This window comes from Pteropus medius, unplaced genomic scaffold (genome assembly GCF_902729225.1).
Source record: "Pteropus medius unplaced genomic scaffold, Ma_sr-lr_union100, whole genome shotgun sequence".
Taxonomy (NCBI): domain Eukaryota; kingdom Metazoa; phylum Chordata; class Mammalia; order Chiroptera; family Pteropodidae; genus Pteropus; species Pteropus medius.
In genome coordinates, this window is record NW_024344240.1 from 22886468 (window position 1) to 22909259 (window position 22792).

Consider the following 22792-nt stretch of genomic DNA (forward strand, 5'->3'; position numbering starts at 1 on the left):
GATTTGGAGGCAGGGAGGCTGTTCAGGAAGCTGTTGCAGCCACATCATGGAGAGAAATGATGCCATAAACCTCAGCAGCAGTCTCAGGGAGAATAGAAGTCAGAGGAGCCCAGAGTCATGGAGAAGCAGCAGGGCCTGGGGTGACTGGGGCAGGAGGAGAACAGAGGTGGCCAGATGACAGTGGACAGCCTCCTAAGCTGCTGAGAATTGAGAACACTCTTTGCCTATGAATATGTTTGTGTTTCAGGCCCACAACAGTGATTTGTGCAAATTATACTAAATAAATGTACACATATTTTCAGTTTTGTTGGGGAGGGTGATGCTGGGTTTTGAGACATTTAATCTGAAGAGTTCCTTAAGCCAGACATTGTCCAATAGTTACTAAAAACAAGTTAAAATATTAAATACCAGTTAAAACACAAAATATAGGCAACTTGTCTTCTCTGCAAGAGGTGCTAGCACAGCCAATGGTCATGTGACTATTGCCCATGACCTCCAGACCAGAACACCCAGATGAATTCAACAGGCAGAACTCAGAAGTGGGCTGGTTAAGTTCAGTGAAATGCTTAGAGTTGCTCGTTTACATAAGCCCTCCACACTCATTGACACCATTACTTAACATGGTCTTTTATAAACAATATAGATCAATTAAAAGGAAAATTAACTAGTTAGTAACTAATAATAAAATAATAAGGGTAAACTCATTGAAAGAGATAAACACAAGAGTTGTCAGCATGTAGTCGGAATTTAGAGCCATTGGAATGGGCAAGGCTGCCTAGAATAAAGTTAAGAGGGAGAGGGGGCCTAGTGGCCAGCCCTAAATTAGAGGTCAGGAGGAGAAGGAGGAGGAGGAGACCTATGCTGGAGGAGGGGCACCTCCAGAGAGGAAAGAGTAACCTAAGGGAGGGTGGGGTGATGGAAGCAAAAGAGAGGAGTGGTTTTTTGTTGTTGTTTTTTTCAGGCGAGGCAACCCTTGGTTGACCTTACAGATTGCAAGGACCTTGTCAGCTCACAATCCCTTATTTATTTATTTTTTATTTTTTTCATGCCTATAGTACCTGGTATTCTTAAGTGGTCTCCCATCCAAGTACTAACCAGGCTCGGCCCTGCTTAGCTTCCAAGATCAGACAGGATTGGGCTTGTTCAGGGTGGCATGGCCGTAGACAGGAGTGTTTTAAGAAGAGAGTGATTAACCATGCAGATGCTACCAAGAGGCCGGTGGTACAAGGACAGAAGTTGTTGCCATTGGACTTGGCAACATGGTGGCCAGTGGTGGCCTTGATAAGAGAAGTTTTAATGGAATGCTGGGGGTAGATGCTTGGCTGGAGTAGGTCGAAAAGTGAATGGAATTGAGAAAGGGGCGACAGCATGCTAGGGATGACTTCTAGAAGTTAGCTCTAAAGAGGAGTGGAGAAAAGGAGTTGTTACTAGAGAGCAAAGAAGGACAAGGCAGGATTTTAATTTGTAAAATAGGAAAGACAAGAATGTAGGTGCTAATGAGAATGATTCAGTAGAGAGGAAAGAACTGATACTATATGAAAGGACGTCTCAAACTTAATGTGTCCAAAACTGAAGTCTCTATCTCTTCTCAGCATCTGTGTCCACCCCATCACTGACTCATCTTGAAAAATGAGCCCCGGGCCCTCAGGTACTCAAGCCAGAGCCCTGAGACTCAGTGTTGACTCCATTCGCTCACTTCTCACATTCCCTCCATCACCTAGTCCCATCTGTTATTCCTCTAAGATGGACCTCAGATCGTTCATTCAGTGCTTCCACCTTAGCCCAAGCCCCATCATCGCTAGCTTGTATCTTCGTAGTAACACCCTCACTTCATTCAGGGCCTCCTGCTTCATTCCTATTCCCTGCCCCCCTTTTTCCATTCATTCTCTCCTCAACAGCCAGAGTTGCCTTCTTAAAACACACTGGATTGTATCACTCCTCCGATCATACCCTTCTGTTGTCTCCCACTATGTCCAGGATAAACTCCAAAGTCTTCCTCGTGACTCACAGAGCTCTGACCAGTCAAGCCCCTGCCTACCTCCCCAACCCCATGGCCCGCAATTCTTTATTCTCTCTTTTACTCTTCATTGCAGCTTCATTGACCCTTTCTAGGTCCTTGAAAGTTCTTTCCTACCACAGGGCCTTGGTATGTACTATCCCCCCTGCCTGAAAACTCTCCTCCACTCCTCCTCTTCCTTTGGTCAGCTCTGACTCATCTTTCAGGCCTCAGCTCAAATGTCAAATCCCCGAAGAGGCCTTTCTGAACACACTAAAAAAAGATTACATCTCCTTTGTCTTCTCATGGAACCCTGTCTTTTGCCTACATAGGACTCATCATAATTATAATGAAATAATTGTTTTTAACTCTATGTTTAATGTTCATCTCTCTCATCAGACAGGGACTGTGTTTGTATTATTTGCACTTATACCAGGTTCTTAGCACAGCTTCTTGCACACAGAAGGCATGCAATTCATGTTTGTTGGAAGGAAGGAAGGAAGGAAGGAAGGAAGGAAGGAAGGAAGGAGGGAGGGAGGGGAGAGGAGGGAGGGAGGAGGAGGGGAGGAGGAGGGAGAGAAGGAGGAGGGAGGGAGGAAAGAAGAGGACAGAAGGGAGGGCAACCAAAAAAGAGGAAGGTAGGAAATCAGGGGTTTGGTCCCTTGTTGCAGGCTCTGTGTGCCTGGGATTCTCCACAAGCTCTCCAGGCTATTCGTAAAATTGAAAATAAATGGCTGAGCTTAGTGCGAGGGTAGGAGATGGATCTGGCCCAAGTAGAGGCTTTTAAAATGTGAGTCTAGAAATTCTAGTTGGTAGGTCTGGGGTGGGGTTCAGGGTTCTACATTTTAACAAGCCTTCTTACAGCTCTTCTCTGGGGTCCTCGAAGATATGAGATGTAGAGACTCTCCTGCCCTACTGCCCACAGCCCTAAAAGTCCTCCCCATCCTCACAGCCGTGTTGATTTATTCAGCTCTCCCCCTTCTGTGGGATGGCGTTTCCACCTGGCTGCATCTCCCGTCCCAGTCCTTGACTCGCAGGCTCTGGGCTCATTACGGGAGCTTTTAGCCGCAGCCCCGAGCGTGAGCGTGAGCAGGCTGCGTGTCACCTGAGTGAAGGGCTGGAAACTAGGCCATCATGCTTGGTCGAGCAGATCCCACCCTCTCCCAGTTGCTCCACCGCCTCCTTCTGTCACCTGCCCACAGCACCCGGGCATTCAGGCACCACCCCCATCATTGTGGAATGAAGCCTGGTCCAGAGCACTGTGGCAGCGGGTACATGCACAGAGGGATACTGATGAGGGGTGCAGGGTCCAAGACCTCAGGGTTCAGGGGCCTGAAGGGAGAGGGCAGGGGCCAAGTAGGGAGTAGGTAGACTAATAGGGGCAAGTCATGGGCAGCAGCTGGACACCAGAGCAGGGGAATCAGGGGCCATTCTGGGGTCCGCCAGGGAGGCATGCCACTTGGTCAGGGTTGCCCAGGCTGGGATTCATTGCCCGTGCCCTTGGCCTTGCAAGACTCAGATTGGGGGTCCCTGGGGTGAGAAGCTGCAGTGTGGCTCCCCAGACTCCACCTGATTCCACGTCCAGGCCCGCCTGGTCCGGGTGTTGGTGCTCTCGCCCCTCATCGCCCCCGTTGTCTTCTCTTTTCTGTTTCTCTCCCTCCCCCAGCCCCTTTTCGTCGGTCTGTCTCTCTTCTTCTCTTTCGCTCTCTTTGTCTCTTTCCCTCTTTCTCTCTCACTTGACTCTCTGTGTCCTCCGTGTCTCTCACTGTCTCTGGGTCTCTGTCTCCTCCCTCCCTACCTCTCCTGTCTCACTGGCTCAAGCAGACCACACTGGTTCACCTCCTCTGGACAGAAAGCATCTTCGCATGGCTCAGTCGTGCTGGATTCATAACTCCTGACTGGGCTAGGCTAAGGGGACACGCAGATGTGGGCCCCGTGATGCTGACCTCAGAGCTCACATTCTACTAGGGAGGGACTTGGGGAGGAGGCGGCAAGAACTGCCAAGAAATCCAGCTAAACCTACAGGCCCCTACTACCCAGCTGTCCACCTCAGATGTTCAGACACTGACATTGCCAGTTCTCCTGTTCGGGCTAGATTCTTGCCTCTCCCTCCCAGCCCCAGGCTGTCACTCACTCACTATCCAGATGGATAAACCTAAGAGATGGCTGGGTTTGACCAGGCCGAGGATAGGCTCCCAGCCTAAAGATGGCCATTGTCCCTGCCCTTAGGGGTATGGGGGGAGGAGAGCCCCTACCAGCCTTTCCCTCTCTAGGAGTCCCCGGTGATGCTCTCCTCGCTTGGTTCACCTGAAAGGAGTAGGGGAGGCAGCGCCCATGGACCACCAGGCCCATGACCACCACAATATGGGTGTCTTCTCTTGCATTCTCCTAAAAATTGACAACAGAGCCGGGGTTGAGTCGGGATCTCTGCACAGGCAGCGGGCCCAGCACAGGAGCTGGAATGATGGCAGAAGTGGGGCCTACTCAGGGGCCCCATGTTTCCCGAGTCCCTCAGTGTGCCGGGCCCTCTGTGGGCTGGCAGGCAGGCAGTGAACAGGCCACTGATGCCTGTGGTCATGACGCTGTGTCAGAGTCTTCAGGGGTCGTGGGAGCAGAGAGGGGGCTGCTCATCCCCAGAGGCAGTAGAGGCTGGGTATAAAATGAACAAGAGAGAGGAGATGGGAATAAAGCGTGGGTGCAAAAAGGGGAGGAAGGAGAGCCTTGTTGGCACCTGTGAGCTTTTGCGAGTCTCAGTAAGAATTAGGTTTGCAGCTTTGCTGGGCCTAGATTCCTGCTTTACTGCTCACACCTCTGGGAACAGGCACCCCAAAGGAGGGTAAGGCAGGATGAGGTGGGGGCTGGAAGGGTCCCGGCCCCAGATCCCATGGAAGGGTGGGCCCCCAGGAGCAGGCCAAGCCAGAAGGATGAGACTGCCTAGTATTTGTGACTGACATGTTCCTCCACCTTCTCCTCCCCCCAAACACTGAAGGGAGACATTCAAAGGCAAACCCTCCAGGGTTAGAGGTGGCATTTCAGAGGTGTAAGTGCCCTTAGGGAGCAGGATTCTGACCTCCTCCCTTCTCAGAAGAAGAAACTGAGGCTCTAAGAGGTGAGTCTGTGACCCAAAGTCATGAAACATTCAGTGGTTAAAAAATTCAGTGAAAAATTCTACCAGGCCCAGAATTTGGTAGTGTTTTCCACACTGCCCTCTCCCACGTTAAGCAGATTCGTTGTTTTCTCTCAATAGCCACAGATTCCCCTGAGAGCTGGGGCTCTTTGGCTGCGAAAGAACTGGGAGGGCGGTAGAGGAGATTCCAACACCTAGAAACCAAAACGGGACCAGGAAAGAGAAGCTAGGGAGACGTGCAGGCTCCTAACAGGTCTTTGAAAGGATAGAAGAGCACATTGTATTTATGCACATCTTAAACCTTTGTTTGACTCTGAGATGCTCCGAGGTTGAGAAGAAAGAACTTGGGCTTTGGAGGTTCAGCCTGCTCTTAGCTCTGTGGCTTTGAGCAACCAGCCAGCCTCTCTGGGCCTCAGGTTCTTAGCTGTGATCTAGAGACCACAGTCAGCCATCTGCCTCACAGGTCTTTGTGTTAGAAGGGAGCTGTGAGAAAGGGTCTCTTAGGTTATTGAAGGGAGACCTCTGGTGGGTGAGTAAGGGCTGGGAGGCAGGAGCCAGTTCCCTATTGGCCCCAGGCATCAAAAGTCCCTCCCTTCCCCAACCCAGCCAGCAGTGGGCTGCCACCTACTCCTCAGCTCCAGTGAGTTGGAGGAAGTTTGGGAGCCGACTTTCCCTCATGCCCCTCCTCCCACCTGCCCTCAGCTGCGTGGTGGACGAGATGGACTTCTCTAGCTCGGAGCTGGATGAGGCCCTGCGTAAGTTCCAGGCTCACATCCGTGTTCAGGGGGAAGCCCAGAAGGTGGAGCGGCTCATAGAGGCCTTCAGGTAGGACCCCCTCCTGCAACCTCCTCCCTTCAAATGCCCCGAAACACATACATGGGGCATGGGGAAGCTTGGGTAGGGAAGCAGAGCTGCTGTGGGCCTGGGGGATGCTGGAGGGTCCTCCAGGGGCTGGGAGAAGCCCTTCTGCCGAGGCCAGAGGAGTGGGCTGCATAGAGAGGAGGGAAGGAAAAGAAAAAGAGCTCCTCGAGCTCTCCAAGCTGAAGTAGCACTGGGTCCTCAGGTGGACTGTATGCATCTCATTCATCCCTATCAATGAGCAAATCTTTATTGAGCATCTGTGTAAGGCTGGTGCCATAGGGGATCCATGGGTGTATGACACCTGCCCTGTTTCCTCATTGGAGAAGAGGACCAGGCTGCGGGGAAGATCAACAGGTGTTGGGGGCAACCTCCCGGGACCTAAAGCCTTCAGAGAGCTAGTATACCACCTCCCACAAGCAGTACCCCATTGCTGGAACTGGAGAGGGTGGGGGAGAGACACCAGCTTCTGCTCTGCGTCCCCCACACAGCCAGCGCTACTGCATGTGCAACCCCGAGGTGGTGCAGCAGTTCCACAACCCTGACACCATCTTCATCCTGGCCTTCGCCATCATCCTCCTCAACACCGATATGTATAGCCCCAACATTAAGCCTGACCGGAAGATGATGCTGGAGGACTTCATTCGAAACCTGCGAGGTGAGAAGTTGGGGCAGGAGGGGCGAGGGCCCTGCTTGGGTCTGTTCTGTTCAGTGTTAATTCTGGGTTCTGTGAGTCTGAACCAAATTATAGATTGTCACCCCAGAGTCCAAGGGCACTAGACACTGCTCTCTGGGCCTGGTCACAGTAGCAGCTTGGGAAAGTTGCTTGCATGCCAGGCATTTGGGGAGTTTCCAAGAGTCACTGCCACTGCCCTGCACCAAGCGGCAAGGGCCTTTGGGCAATGCCCCTTGCCCTCCTTGGAATGTCCTCCACTGGTTGGCTTCTAGGCCCCTGGCACCACAGCTGCTGCCCAGGTGCTACCAGCCCTTCCCACTTCACAGCTTATGAGGGCTTTTAGGTCTTGGGTCGACTTAAGTCAGCCTTGCAGATAACTTTTGGCATCTACCAGCCAAATCCTTGATATAGTACAACACCTGACAGGGATCAAAGGAAACTGGCAGGGTGTGATGTGTGTCAACTGATTTTTTTTTCTTTGTTAGCATTTAAAAAATAAAAGTTATACACGAACATAATTTAATAAAATCAAATAATTCTACAAGTCTTACCACAAAAATTAGTCCCTGCCCCTCTCATTATTCTCCTTCCGACCACTTTCAACTTTTTTTGCTCTTTATTGTATTTCCTCTATATCACTAAATAACATGCCTCTGCTTCTTCTTTTTCCTATTCCTTTTTATTGGTATAAAAATACATGCTGTAAGGTGGATAAATCTGAGAACTCGATGAATGTTTAGGTTTATATACACCTATGTAATCCACCTTCCCCAATCCATCTCCACTAAAGTCACATTGCAGCCCCTTGCTTACAGTATAGTTGTAGCATCATTTTTGTAACATCAGTGTTTATGTAATTAAGACGAGGTAAACAAAATCCAAAGCTGAGTCTTGAAGTGCATAGTGATTATAAATCCTTTCTATTTCTATTTTCCTCAGAGCGAATATTTATGTTCTTGGTCCATTTGCTGCCATTAATTCATCTCCAACCCCTCTACCCTAAGTGCCAAGTTCCTCTCAACACATTGAACCCCGGGAGGCATACCATGAGTTTCATCTTCTCGGAGCTGTCTCTCTCACAGACTCCAGTTCTGCTCTGATCTGGACAGCTGCACGGCTGTCACCCTGGTATCTCCCTCCAACATCGTCTAGGGATCTCCTTGCTCCTTTGTTAGATTCCTGCATTTTATAGTCTTCTCTTTGAGAGAGAAAAAGTACACTTCCTTTTTCCAGAAAAAAAGGTACACTGGAGGCAAACGTTTTGAGAACTCGTGTGTCCGAATATATTCTTTTCTATCTTCACTCTTGATTGGCAGTTGGGGAATAAGATTTCAGATTGGAAACACTGAAATCAGAATTTTGAAGTCATTGCTCCATTGTCTTTTAGCTGTCGATGCTAAAGAATGCTCTGTCATTGCAATTCCTGACCTTTTACTATTATTTTTTCTTGCTCTCTCTGAAAATTTATAGTTTCTTCTCTTTGTCCTTTGTGTTCTGAATTTTCATGATGATGTGCCTTGTTATGATTCTTTTTTCTTCTGGCGTACTAGGCACCGGGTTGGTCCTTCAGTCTAGAAACATAAGTCCTCCAATTGTGGGAAGTTTTCTAAATATTTTGCCTGTTCATTTCCCCCCTCCATTTTCTCTGTACTCTCTTTCTGAAACTCCAGTTATTCAGATGTTAGATCTCCTAGTTTGATCCTCTGATTTTTAAAGTTTTCTATCTGTCATCTTTGTTTTCTTGTTGACATTCTTGACGATGTCCCTCGGCTTTATCTTTCAAGTCTCCTACTAAGTTTTTCATTTCTGCTGTCATTTTTTTCATTTTCAGTAATTCTTTTGTTCTCTAAATGTTCCTCTTTTACAGCATTTTATTCTTGCTTTGTAGATGCAATGTCTTATTTTGTATCCCTGATGATATTAATATGTTTTTATTTGTTTGTTTATTTCAGTTTTTTCCTGTTTGCCTCTATTTCTGTGGCTTCCTTTTTTTCATTTTCCCCATACCTTTTTCTCTTTCATTTTATAGACTTTTACATGATGAAAATTGTCCACTAAATGGCTGATTAAAAACTTTGTGAGTATGGATGGGGCTTACTGACTGGTAGGCTTTCTCATAGGGTGGTTTAGTTGAGCTGTTTCACTGGGGGACCCCTACTGCAGTATCTTTAGATGTTTTCTCTTGTGCCGGTTGATTCCCTAGAAGAGAAATGTCCAATCTGTTCCCTAGAGGGTATGAGTTTGGCTGCCGACATTCTGAGATCTTTGTGGTTAAACAGAGTTGAGAGGTCTCTTAATACATAGACATCAGCTCCATCCCCTAGTTTTCAGCATAGATTCCTACCTCTACCTGGGTTTGGGGTCCCCCAGCCCAGAGTTCCTGGTTCATCCCTTCCAGAGGACTAACCCCTACTGTTCTGCTGGAGTAGAGGAAGGGATGGGGAAATCTAAATGCTTTCTAGACTGATTTTCGACCTATTTCCCTATTTCCAGTCCACATTTCTCATTCATTTTGAGGGGTCCTGTTGCCACTAATTCCAGAGCCCTTTTGTGGCTCTGTAGTGGGTCGAGTGGCTTCTAACCTCTCTATTGGCTTCAGTGTCCACTTTCTCAGTTTGCTAACCCATCCACTCATTGATCCATTTTCCAGGCCTCTTCCCCTGTTCTCTTTGTCTTTGTGGGTATAGCCCCTCTTAAAAATTCCTTTTTATCAGGATATTCGGAAAAAGCAAGTGTGCAGCTTGCTGTCTTTAACTGGGAATCTCTATGTATTCAGTCTTGATCCCTGCTTTTTCTTGTTTTCAGCCTGACTTCTTTCACGCCCACAGGGGTGCTGCATGGCTCATTTGCCTACCTGTAAGAACCAAGTACAGATGTGAAAGAAACAGGGTCAGTACAAAGAGTTACTCATAGAATGTGAATGTCCTCTCAGTCATTAGGAAGTTCCTTTGAGGATGCTTGCCAAAGGTGCCTTATTCTCAAATTTCCCCTCTTATCAAAGAAGCATATAGTTATTAAAGAAAGATTTAGAAAAAGTAGACATTTTTATTACCTATGCTTCTGCTTCCAAAGAAATTTGTTTTCATGTTGGTGTATTTTCTGCTAGTAATTTTTGTTACCAGAGTTTTATTATTACTAAGAAGTAGGAGATGGGTAGAGAGTCTCCCTACCCACATTGCCACAGGGGACAACACTCCACTGAACATCTAACTCCCACCACACTCCCAGTGAAGGGAAAATCTTGTCACCTGTTCAATAAGTAATCACTGAGTACCATGTTCCCTAGTGGAAGTGGGGAGGGGCGAGAGGGGAGATATTTGAAAGAGAACAAGACAGAACATTGGACTTCAAGATGCTCTAATAGCAGGAATTGGGAGAGGTGAGACAAATACACAGAGGGCAGGAGAACTGCAGCAGCAAAGGCGCATAGCAGCAACATGGAGGCTGTATTCAGAGCTGAGAAAAGAGGCCTGGGAGGTGGGAGTAGAGGCTCTGGTTATGGAACAGCAGAAGACGAAGCTGGAAATATGTGTCAGGGCCATGTTATAGTTCTGGTGCCTGGCTAAGGAGTTTGTTCTTAATTTAGTGCCTATGGGGACCAGCCATTGAAGGCTTTGGAACAGAGACAGGGCAAAATCAAGGCCACTCTTTAGGAGCATCAGTCTGGTAAGGGGCTTCCCCTCTCTGGCTCCAGGCCTCTGATACCTCTCCCCTCCACTTCCCCCACCTCCCTTTCTGCACTCTAGGTGTGGATGATGGCGCTGACATCCCCAGGGAGCTTGTGGTCGGCATCTACGAAAGGATACAGCAGAAGGAGCTCAAGTCCAATGAGGACCATGTCACATATGTCACCAAGGTGGAGAAGTCCATCGTGGGCATGAAGACAGTAAGTGCACACTATAGAACAGGACTAACCCTGTGGGGGTCACTTCCTCTCTTGTGGCTGCTAAGCCCCCACCATCTCCTATCTCTTTTTATTTCTTCCTTCCTGACTGATGGGCTTTCCTCCTATTCTCCTCCAAGCCTTTCAAAAACACCTTTCTATTGTCCACTTAAGAATTAACAAGTCCCTACGTTGTGTCGTGCAGCGCACCCTCTTTTTTCCCTTGCCGAAATTCCTCGTTGCCTCTTGCTCCTAGCTACTACAGCAGGAGAGACTAAGGTGAGATGTTGGGAAACACTGCCCAGTGCTCTAGGGTTGAAGCATCTGGATGGCCAGATAGGAAGGTTTAGGATGAGATGAATACTGGGCATTCCTGGATGGTCCTACTGAACAGAAGACAGGAAGTAGGCTGAAGCAGGCTCTAGACTATGGTGTCTTAAACCATTGGGATACCCCTTAGCTGTGACATGTCTCACAGGCACTAAGTTCCAAGTTTGCAATGATTTTTAAGATGAGCATTCTCTATAGTTTACTACTCTGCTTATATGTCAGCAGAGGCTCTTTATACCATAAATATAAAGGATGTGGAGAGGGTTCTGGGATCCATCTCCAGTTCCTCCTCCCTGAGTTGCTGACTTAGGGGCAGTTTGGGGACGTCATCTGAAGCTGTGCACTGGCCCCTCTGTCGAGTCTGTGCAGAGTGGCCCTTTTCTGCCCGCAGCCTGTATTGCTGAGGTTTTAGCATTTGTCTGTTTTACAGATACCACTGGAACTAGATTGTTTTACAACCTGGAGCAGGTTCAAGGTGTCCCTGTTATCCTCTCCCTCTTGCACACTTGTGTTTAGGTGTGTAGCAGAGAAAGGGGTGGGGTGCTATCTTGCAGGCCGCAGCCTGGGATGTGGAGTTCCCTCCACAAGGTCTTTGAGGGAAACAGGTTGACAGCCACCAGATGTGAACGGACTGAAAGTGCTGCCAGCCATCTTTCCACATGCTTTGATCTCCTCATTTACTCCAGCATAATGAGCCCTTCTCCCCAAGCCTTGCTCCCTAAGAAGCGGGATGAAGGGGAGAGAGCCCCAGTGAGGAAAGAGGAGGTTTAGGAGTCTCGGGCCTCCATCTGCTCTTCTGGGAAATGGGTGCTGTGGGGTAGGGAGGGCCGTGAGCTCTGGGGCATCTCCTTCTGAGCGCGGGTCTCATTCCAGGTGCTGTCAGTGCCCCATCGCCGCCTAGTCTGCTGCAGCCGGCTCTTTGAGGTGACAGACGTGAACAAGCTGCAGAAGCAGGCCGCACATCAGAGGGAGGTGTTTCTCTTCAACGACCTGCTGGTGGTGAGTGGATGGGTCGGCTGAGGTGCTCGCTGCCCTGCTCAGACCCTGCAGGGACCCTGAAAAGGGGTAAAGGTAGGGAGGGGCCTGCCCAGATTTCGCACCAAATGCTGTATACTTAGTGGCTGATTTACCTTTTTCGTGGTACTTTTACATCATGGGGTGTGAGGTAGCTCAGGCAGATAGGGTCATTCCTACTTTAAAGTTACAAAACCGAAGCATAGAGAGGTTAAATTATCTGTTCATGGTTCCACAGTCACAGTGGAAATGAACTAGATACCAGATCCTCTTCCTCTCCCATGTTATAGGAAACCTGGGATATGGAGGGTACAGAGATGTGCCTCATGCTCCTCAGCTGGGGGTGGGGTGGGGGTCCCTGGACCTGGGGCGCTTCCTGGAGGGTACGTGTGTGTGTGTGTGTGTGTGTGTGCGCGCGCGCATGCGCATGCACGAACATCTGTGTGAGACTCATTCTTTGCTCTTTGAAAATAGGCATCCATTCCACAAATGTTTAATGAGTATCTGCTGTGTACCAGCCATCATTCTAAGTGCCGGGAAACAGTGGTGAACAGGATTTGGTTTCTGTCTTTTCTTCATATCCCACATCCTTTCTATCCATGAGTCGTATTGGCACAACCTCTAAAATTATCCCAAATCTAATGATCCCACACCAAGGAACATCTTCCACAGAGCCAGGAGTGATCCTTTCAGAGTGCAGATCAGGCCTGTCTGCCACGATGACCCTACCCTGGCTTCCTGGGCAGGAGAAGGAAGTCCTGCCTCCCTGCTTAGGGACCTCCAGGACCTCTGACGTCATTCCCTCACTCCTCTCCTTGGCTGCTCTGGCACCCTGCCCCACAAGCTGCCTCCCATGGGCCAGGCTTATTCCATCTCAGGCCATTGTTCTTGCTGCTCCTCCTGCTTGAAAAGCTCCTCCTCACCCCCTACCCACTTTTGCCCTACTGCCTCCCTCTCTTCATTAGGATCTCAATTCAAACATCATCTCCTCACACGGGCCCTCCCTGAGGTGGACAGGGAGGCAGTAGTCCCTGAGGTGGACAGGGAGGCAGTAGTCCCTGAGGTGGACAGGGAGGGCCCGTGTGAGATGATGTTTGAATTGAGATCCTAATGAAGAGATCACTGTCTAATCCTTACCCTATATCATTTTCTTCAAAACACTTCTCAGTTTCGGAAATCACCTTATTTATCCATTTCTTCACTTTGTTTTGTTTGTTTGTTTATTATGCCTTATCTACCCCGATGTTCTTCTTCCACTATAGCATAAGCACCCTGAGGGCAGGACCCTCTCTGTCTCCCATTCCCCTGTATCCTCAGAGTCCAGCTCACAGAAGATGCTGAAGAAATATTTGTGTGTTGAGCAACTGGCTGATGGAGCCTTCATTTTAGTAGAGGAGGGAGATAAAAAAAAAAAGAGAGAGAGAAAACATGATAATATCAAATTGAGAAGAAGGTGCTATGAAGACAATAAAACAGAATGATAGCATAGAGAGCGACTGGTGTTAAGGTTGACTTTTTTGTTTATTTTGTTTTTGTTTGTTTTTTAGATAGGATGGTCAAGGAAGGAATTAGCATCTGAGTCAAGATCTGAGTAATGAGAGTAATCCAGTCACGCAAAAAGCTGTAGTGAGAGTTGTGGAAAGGGACTAGCATGTGCAAAGGGCCTGCAGTGGACTGAGTCTGCTCTGTTCAAGCTGTGGGAAAGAGGACAGCGTGTCTTGAGCATAAGCCAGAGTAAGCCAGGGATGAGATCAGGTGGGGCAGGAAGTGTGGCTTTGCTTCTTCTAAGTGCAATGGGAGTAGCTACTGGAGGGTTTTATGCAGTTAAACAAACAAAAAAACAGTTTGATACAGTGATTACATACGTGCGTGCATATACATGTATATGTATGTGTGTGAACATATCCTAAGTATGTAAGTGTGCATGAGTGTGCAAGTATCTGTGTGTTTGCTGCATGTTCACATTTGCCCCTGGAAGTTCACGCAACCAGGTGTGCACAACCATGTGATCGCCCACCAGTGCATCTCTCTCCCTCTCTTGGACAGATTCTCAAACTTTGCCCAAAGAAGAAGAGCTCCTGCACATACACCTTCTGCAAGTCGGTTGGCCTGCTGGGCATGCAGTTTCACCTTTTTGAGAATGAATGTAAGTCTCAGTGGGACTTAGAGATGTGGCGGAGGGTGGTTGGGGGAAGTTGAGGGCTATAGGGAAGGGGCAACTATGCTTGGCTGGCTCCAGCCTTACCTGCTGCTGCTCACGGCCTGCGGGGCCTGGATCTGGTTTCCAGATTACTCACATGGCATCACCCTGGTGACCCCGCTCTCGGGCTCCGAGAAGAAGCAGGTGCTGCATTTCTGTGCCCTGGGCTTAGACGAGATGCAGAAGTTTGTGGAGGACCTGAAGGAGTCCATTGCGGAGGTGACAGAGCTGGAGCAGATCCGGATAGAGTGTAAGACATGGTGTTTCTCAGCCTTTCTGAGGTGGTTGGAGGGAAGGGTAGACCAGCTCCCAATTAGCTGATAGACAGACACAACTCTGACTCTTTCTCCCACTTTGGAGTGAATGTGGGGTGAGCCAAGGACCCTCCTGCCATCCCAAGCCCTCCCCTGCCCCCAGCCCACTGCACCATCATTGTCCTGTGTGGGTACACTGCTCATTGTGTTTCTTCTCAAAGTGACATAGACCAGAGCATGCACACGTGTATGCATACCTAGCCAAGCCATGGCACTGCCTGTGAGCACTTTGGAACAGAGACCTCCACTGTGTTTGACCAAGACAACTGAGCAAGCCAATCAAGGCAGGCATGCAGACCAAGCAGGTCCAGGCCCAAGCACTTCTCTCCCACCAAACTGCCTTCTACAGCCTCTTCTCCTGGGTCCAGTCCAAGTTCACATACGACATCTGGTTGCCTCATTTCTTTCATCTCTTTTAATTTTGAATAGTAGCCCCCCGTACTTTATTTTTCATAACTTTTTTTTCTGAAGAGCCCGGGCTGGATTTCTGACTATCCCTCATGTTAGAGTGGCCTTTCTGTTCCTCTAAGGAATGCCTTGATTCTTGATTGTTCCAATTCAGGCATTTTAGAAAATACATGGGTCTCTTAATATGTCTGGGTGGCTTATCGGTTGCTTTTCAGTTTAAGAGCAGTGATGACCTACAACCTTTGCCCATTTACAAGCTTCTACTGCTTAAGCACTTCAATGCTTCAGTTAGTCAATTAAATAAGAATGGATTCAGAAAGTAAAACAGAAAATAAAAGTAGACTTCAGGCCTGCCTTATATGGCCACTTAGTTTAAAACATATTTCTAAATTCATGTAAATCCATTAGGCAACAGGAAAGGCAGTGGGAGTTTTTGAGCCAGTATGACAGTGGTGCTTTTTAAGGAGCGTTTTGGGTCACCTACTCTGCACTAGGCAGTTTGTTTATACTCCGCTAATTCTCATAGTGTTGCTGCAAAGTAGGTGCATTGTCCCCATTTGACAGATAAGACTCAGAGAAGTTAAGGGGTATGTCCAAGGTCATGCATAACAGAAGAAGAGGAGCCAGAATTCGCATTTAAGTCTGATTTCAAGAATCATGTGGTTTCCACTCTGAGAGTGAGGGAAGAGCTTTCGTTGATAGTTTCCTAAGAAAACAACTAAATGAGGTTAAATCAAAACCCACTAGAACAGACTGTATAACAGGTAACTGGGTAAAGGGGGCATGTAAATTCCCTTTCTGCACTCAATAGACATACTTGAGTTCAGCAGTATAACAGACAGACTCTTTTCAAGGGCCGGGCTGGATGCTCAGAGATGCCACCTCGACTGGTGATCTTGAACATTCTCAAGGACACACCCTGAAATGGCTTCAGTTCTCTCATTTTCAAAATGTCACATGTGGCTCCACACAGCCCAAGGGAGCCATAGTGGGCCAATGGGCACCAGCATTGCTGGAAGAGACGCCTTTTCCTCCATCAGCTTGGGAGTAGCACATCGTATCTCTCCCCAAAGTACAAAGGAGTAGATATTGCCAGAATCTGTATGTCAAGAGGTGAATATCCTCTCTTGCTGTCTAGAGCAGTGGTCCCCAACCTTTTTGGCACCAAGGACTGGTGCTCCTATGAGAATCTAATGCCTGATGATCTGAGGTGGAGCTGAGGCAGCGATGCTAGCGCTGGGGGTAGCTGCAGATACAGATGAAGCTTCGCTCGCTGTGTGGCCTGGTTCCTAACAAGCCATGGACCAGTACAGGTCTGTGGCCTAGGGCTTGGGGACCCCTGGTCTAGAGTGTAAGGGAGCAGAGAGAGAGGCTCACGTCTGGCTCTTATTCTTCAGATGGAGAGAAAGGGAAGGAGCAGCTGAGGAAAGATGCAGCGTTGGTCAGGGAGGCAGGGACGAAAGGAGAAAATGCAAATCAGCAACAGCTACCATTTATTGAGCACTGATTATGAGCCCCAGGCTGAATGCTGAACCTATTGTGTTATTTAATTCTTGCCACAACTTTCCATCAGGTGAGTAGCATTATCCCCATTTTACAGATAAGGAAACTGAGTCTAAAAGAGCTTAAGGAGGTTGTCCAGGTTTACCCAGTCAGTGACAAAACAAGATTTGCACCCAGGTTTCTGGGATGCCTTGTTCGTAATTATGATGCTGGTTCCTCTAGAACCAAGAAAGTCCCTCTGCGGGGAGAGGGACAACTCTTATTTCAGTACAAATACTTCATATTGATTGATGGTGTGATTCAGGCATTCAGGATAAATTGTTTTAGTTTGGGGGTTTGCAGTCTGGTGTCCCTGGGTTATAGACAACCAGAGAGGCAGAAAATGGGGCCCAGGAGAGTAGCTTTAATAAAGGAACTTGAGTTATGTCTCCTGGAAAAGAGACACTGAAGGAGTGATTTAATAATGACTGTCAAATCTCCAAGGATGGTAACTGGCAGTTTTCTAGCAGCACTGAGACACAACAAAAAGGATCAGGTTTATAGTCTAGTGAGAGAAATTCAAGTTGAGTACCAAGACAGATGCCCTGGCCACACGGGCTGTGCAGTACCGGGACCCTCCGGCACGTGGGATCTCTTTCTGAGGGGAGCTCTGATCGCCCTGTGGCAGTGCAGCGCTGCGGGCAGGCTAGATGTCACCAGCCATCGCTAAGGTCTGCTGCACCAAGTGCTTCTTACACAATGTAATAAAAGCTAATATTTATTGAGTACTTGCCACAAACCAGGCCTTATTCTAAGTGCCTTAATGTATTTCCTCATGTAATCCTCTTAATGACACTCTGAAGTGGGCACTGCTGTCCCTCAAGTGAGGCGTGGAGAAGTTAAGTAACTTGCCTAAAGCTACACAGCTAGGAATTATCAGAGCCAGGATTTGACCCACACAGCCCACCTTCCTCTTTTTAATCTCTTCCACTGCCTGACATTCGGGCAGGTATCGTCATCCCCTTATACAGATGAAGAAACCAAGGCCCTGGAGGGTATTTAGCTTGCCGTGAGGTGGGGTGTCAGGCTCTGAGGCCCATGTTTTGTAGCATGGGTTAGGAATTCGTTCTCTTCCCGCTCTCTCTGTCTCTTCGTTTCTTCATCACTTCTGTGTGGTTGAGGTTAATGTTTCTCCCTGTTCACGAGCTTCTCTATTTTCTAGGGGAGCTGGAGAAGCAGCAGGGAGCAAAGACACTCTCTTTCAAGTCTGGAGGAGCCCAGGTGGACCCACAGTCAAAGCAGGGATCACCTACAGGTGAGCCTGGGCTCCGCACCAGAGTCCCAGACCCCAGGCCTGGATGGCCAGGGCCTGAGCCACATGGAAGCCACTCACCACCCCGGGCTTGGGTTCCTGGAAGACGTGGGTGAGGAAAGTGCTCATTTCCATGGCCTTTTCTTCCTGCTGAGGAGCTCCAGGCTTAACTTCATGGGATTTAGTGGTAGGGGTGAAGAGGAAGGTAAGAAACTGCACCAAGGCCCAGGATCCACGTGAAACGGCACCATCCACTCTGGAGGAGTCAGGCCAAGAGTCCTAATAATCCTGCCCCAGTGGGAATATCTTGTACCCTCCCACACCTGGGCTCTCTGAAGACTTCCAGTTCACTGGAAGAGATGGAGTTTATCCACTCCAAAGGGAGAAGCCAGCTTCAGGCTTTGTACCCGTTTTGGCCATGTTCTCTACACCTGCCTCATCCTCCCGCTGACATCCTCCTACCCTCCTATCCCTTGCCCTCCCCTGATCCCCACCTGCAGGGAGCATGGGGCGGTGGGGAAGAGTTACCTCCACCTTTACGCTACCAATCCCAAATGAAAATGAAAAAGAAATAGAGGTGGCACAAGAATTAAATCCCCTCCCAACAAATTCCCAGCAAACTCCCCAGAACTGTGCACTCATTAATTAATTCAGGCATTTTTTCTTACATTTAACAAACACTTATTGAGTGCCTGCTGTGTGCCACATGCTAAGCACTGGAAAGCCAGGGTCCTTGCTAGACATCGGCTTGAGCTGAGAAGCTCCAGTGGGTTTCATGCTGGTCCACAACCCTCAGAGACATCCAGGATGCCACAATGCTGCAATGGACAGCGTCACAGGATGGGTCACGCCACTGGGAGATGTGATTCATTTTCCAAGCAGGACTTAGGACTCTTTTAGCTGCATAGAGGTTCTCACTGTGGTGTCATCTTCTGTGCATGGGTTTGACCAGCCATCATACATTCATAATTCTGCTCCCCCCACCTCCTGCCTGATTTTTCAGCCAAACCTTCCATTTCTATCAGGTCACAGTACTTGGGTCGCTGCTTGTTTTCACAGCTGTTTAAACTTCAAAGCCAAATCTCAGCTGTGATTGATTCCCTGACAGCTCACCACACATTCTGCACCCCAGCCTACCTCTTTTAAGCTGCAGCCCCCGTCAGACCAGGATATGGGTCTCTAGGGCCCTGTCTGTCAGGGGCTTCCACATGGGTGCTTCTTGGTCCCAAACATTGGCACGGCGCCCTCCTTTGCTACAGAGAGCAAGGGGATGAGCACAGCTTGGGAACCGGCACCCTCTGGGGTGTGAGAGAAATCAGAGGGCTTCTAGCAGAAGGGCCCTGGGACGCCTGTGGGCAGGGGATGACTGAGCCAGAAAAAGTCATCAACCTGTCCCTGGGTGTCCAAAGGGTCCCTGGTGCTGAGCTGGGCCAATCAGAACACCCTTATAGCAATTACACAGCCATTATCAGCTCTGATGAGGGCCGGGCCCTGTGGTCAGTGCTAGCTATACAGGCTCAGCTCGCTGAATGCTCACCACTTGCCTAAGCAGCAAGGATAGGAACAAAAAGAGAAAGTGGCCCCTCCCTCAAGGAGCCTGTGTTTGAAGAAGACATTAACGTGGTGCCCACAAACACCCAGTTGAGCCACCTTGTGTTTCTGGGAGCCAAGAGCAAATGCCAGCTCATAACCAGCTTGCACAGTCCATGTCAGGAAGGCTTTGACTATGGGTAAATTAGACTCAGCAATGACATTTCTACGTTAGAAGGCATGGCAGAGATCTTCTAGTCCGTGAAGGCCCAGAGAGGTGTAACATCTTGCTCAAGGGCACACAGCTATTAAGTGGAAGAATGGGCTCCAACTGCTAGTCCACTGACCCCGGCTGCGTCTCAGTCAGGAGTGGCGTGGCACCCAGAGTCTTACCTCTCACACCCTCTAATAGCAGCTGTGCTCAGTTTGGGAAGGGGTGGAAGGCAGGGATTTATATTGGGACAGGTGGAGAATGAGCCCTGTGCTCTTTGCATTCAAAGCCAAAGCCGCGCTGGGGGAGAGGCCTACAGAGAGCACGGTGGAGGTAAGTGGAGGCCTGGTTGCCCAGGTGAGTGATTCTGTGCCCCCGCTTGTCCTTCTTCTCACCGTCTCTGTTGTTTCTCTTCTCAGGTATTAATCAATGCCTCCCCAGCCCGACTCACCATTTTACCAATTTCAAGAGATACAATTAAAAGTTACTGCTAGCATGGGTAATGTTCCAGAACCTAATTTAGCTGCAACACTATCTCCCATTCCCTAGCCTGGCCTGTCCCAGCTGATTGCCCCCCGAGGCCCAGTGCCCAGACTGACACCATGCACATGAAGCCCATGCACCTCCACAGTGATCTCTCCCACACACTCCCAAACCCATGTCACACTGCTCACAGATCCCCTAATACTTGCTATATCAGAGAGCCCAGATTCTCCTCCCCTGTGTCCTGCCATCCTCTATGAGGGAGCCTGTATGCCCTCCGGAGAGTTACCCATTCCAGAGTGGACCCTGCCCTCCCAGATGCCTCTTGGGGAAGTTGGAGACTTGAGAGTGGGAGCAGCTGGGAGGGTGGTGCTTCTCTCTGGAACAGATGGAAAGCTGGCCATGGGGTAGGGATGTGTGCAGAGAAAATGAGGCAGAGTAGGGCTGGGGTTCTCTTAGGGGGTTTCCTGGACAGGGAGCTGATCTATTTGAAGACTATTCAGGTTGGAGGGAAAGGCAGCCTATCCTCAAGCCACGTAGGAAGGGACTGGGGAAGTAGTGGCAACAGCTGGTCCTTCCAAGTCCCCAAAAGTGTCACCTGGGGGCACACAGTTGCCCCTACAAGCCTTGCTGGGCCCCGGTCCTCCTGCATTGGCTCTCCTTAAACCACAGTAAGCCCCCTCACTCCTTTTCTGCCAGGCCTCCAGGGACCACTAGCTGCTCATACAGACACCTTCTTTCCCAACCCCCCTCTCCACTTAGAGGTCTGAGGGAGGTGCCCACCAGCCTAAGCTCCGGGGAAGCCCCAGTATACCCCAGGGGAGCCCAGTTTTTTCTCTCTTTCCATGGCCCCCCATCCCTCACACACCTGTGTCTGGAGGAGGCACCTTACACCGAGGAGCTTCCTGCCCCAGCAGCTGACAAGCCCCCAGGGTGGGTATTCCATTCCCTGCCCCCTTTTCTCCCCATCTTCCTGCAGCTGCCCATTCTCTAGCCTTGCAGATAAACACAGAGTTACCAGGCCTCCAGTTTGTTCTGCCAGCCCTGCCCGTGCCTTAGCCTGACCTGCATAGGGAGGACAAGCAATCTGATGGCCCATTCTCCCGTTCTACCCTGCCCAGTGGGCCATGTGGTTATCTGCAAGGCTGTCACCCCCAGCTAGCCCCAGGGCCCTGCCAGCCTCTGCTCCCCTGCACAGAGGGCAGCCTTGCCACCCTAGCCTCTCAGCTAGACTCTGAGCTCTTTTGTCCTCTGCCCTCTCTCTGTCATTGCCTGGCCAAGCCCCTGTGGCAGGCGCTTCTCCATCTTCTCCAAGCTGTTCTGAGCTGCTACTCATGTTCCATCCTCAAAATCTCTCTCTCTCTCTCTCTCTCTCTCTCTCTCTCTCCCTCTCCCCACTTCATCAGCAGGGAGGTGAGAAGGAGGTCAGAATGAGAGAATGTTTTGCTGTCACTTCCTGCTTTCACTTAACTATTAAAGATCAGGCTGAGGTGGGGAGGAGGGAGGTGAGACAGAGGAGGCGGAATCAGAAAGTGGGAGATGAAGAAGAGGTGCAGGATGAGGCTAAAACTGTGGGCTACATGGGGGGCGCATGGGGAAGAGGAGGAGGAAGGCTCAGAATTTGGACTGGGGCAGCTAGGCATTTGCCCATGGAGGGACAGCTGTAGAGTCTGGGGGTAAAGAGCAGAAGGGACACAAGCCTGCCCCACTGTCTCAGCCGCTTTTCTCCTGAGGAATAACTCAGAATACGAGCAAGTGGGGAAAGGAGCCTATCCCCTCCAGTAGCAGTGGACAGAAGCCTCTGCCTGAATAAGGACCACAGAGGGCTCCCTGGGAGGAAGGTGGGCCTCAGCCATGCTCTTTGCCTGCCCTGTGTCTTGCCAGGGCAGTGAGGGGCTCAGGGGCTCCGTCACTAGTTTGGGAGAATCTCAGTGCTACGAAGGCTAGAGGTTGAGAATGAAAAGTAAAGCCTGCAACAAGCTGAGCATGGCATGGCATGATGGCTTGTGAACATCGAAGAGCAGACAAAGAATGGGGGCTTGGGGAACTGTGGTGAGGGGTGCAGTCCACTGGGAATGTACAGACCTAGGAAGGAGGTGGGGGTGGTCCTTGCAATTGCACCTTTTGCCAACAAATAGGATTAGGATCTGCTCATTTAGGGCGCTGAGATAGTTTTGGGCTGAGCTATCTTGGTCTAGGCCTGGGAATAAGGTCCCCTCCCTGCATCCTGGATCCACCCCACCCCCACCCCATGCTCTGAGCAACTAGTACTGGGTGGTGGTACTAAGAACAGTAGGCAGCATCTTCAGAGGGAAGGGCCACCCCCCAGAGGGCACAGGTATCAGAAGGGGATTATGGTATGTCGTATCTACAGGCTTGGCTTAGAGCTTGGGGATGAGGAATTAAACCCCTCTCCTTCCAGAATCTTTAACCTCCCTTCTACCCATTTTCTCCCCCTCCCCCTGCTAGCAAGAGGAGACCAAGCTGGTTCACAGTGACATCCATGGTCTGAGGGAGGGAGACACTTCCTCATGCCCCACCTAGGGGATAAAGATTAGAGTCCTCTCTGGGTACCTCCTCCTACAGCAGAACAAATTTAACGAGGACTCAGGTTGGGCCAGAAAGACAGCTGGGACCTGACTCTGGCCTGGGCTCTCTGGGCTGCTCTTGAATGTGTGGTCAAGGCTTTAAGGAGTCTGGCAGGATAGGGTGGGTCCAGATCACCCCTCAGGGGTCTGTGGCATTCTGAGGTTTGGATGCCTTAGTGATGTCAGCAGTGACTATGAGGCTTCCCCTTTAACCAAACCAGTGGGAGGAGAGGGGTTGGAAAGGCTCAGAGATGCTTGACTCTGTCCCCGCGTCCTCCCTTTGTCCTCGATTCATCCCTGAGATGCAGGGAGAAGGCAAAGACCCTGCTTTTCAAGCTCTGAGGCTGGTAGAGAGGAAGGTGGGGGTGAAGTTTGTCCAT

The 22792-nt window shown here is 49.7% G+C and overlaps 1 protein-coding gene and 1 pseudogene across 2 annotated transcripts in view; one reads left to right on the forward strand and one right to left on the reverse strand.

Moving 5' to 3' along the window:
• The window catches only part of IQSEC3 (IQ motif and Sec7 domain ArfGEF 3), a 100840-nt gene that overhangs the window by 74065 nt on the left and 3983 nt on the right, over nt 1-22792 (forward strand). For both annotated transcript variants that reach the window (XM_039869162.1, XM_039869163.1), the window contains 8 exons: nt 5826-5948; nt 6473-6639; nt 10404-10543; nt 11744-11869; nt 13931-14030; nt 14173-14334; nt 17511-17603; nt 19631-19674. In XM_039869162.1, coding sequence (XP_039725096.1) covers nt 5826-5948; nt 6473-6639; nt 10404-10543; nt 11744-11869; nt 13931-14030; nt 14173-14334; nt 17511-17603; nt 19631-19674 — 955 coding nt within the window. The remainder of the gene's footprint in view (nt 1-5825; nt 5949-6472; nt 6640-10403; nt 10544-11743; nt 11870-13930; nt 14031-14172; nt 14335-17510; nt 17604-19630; nt 19675-22792) is intronic.
• LOC120607484 (uncharacterized) lies at nt 1047-1165 on the reverse strand (annotated as a pseudogene).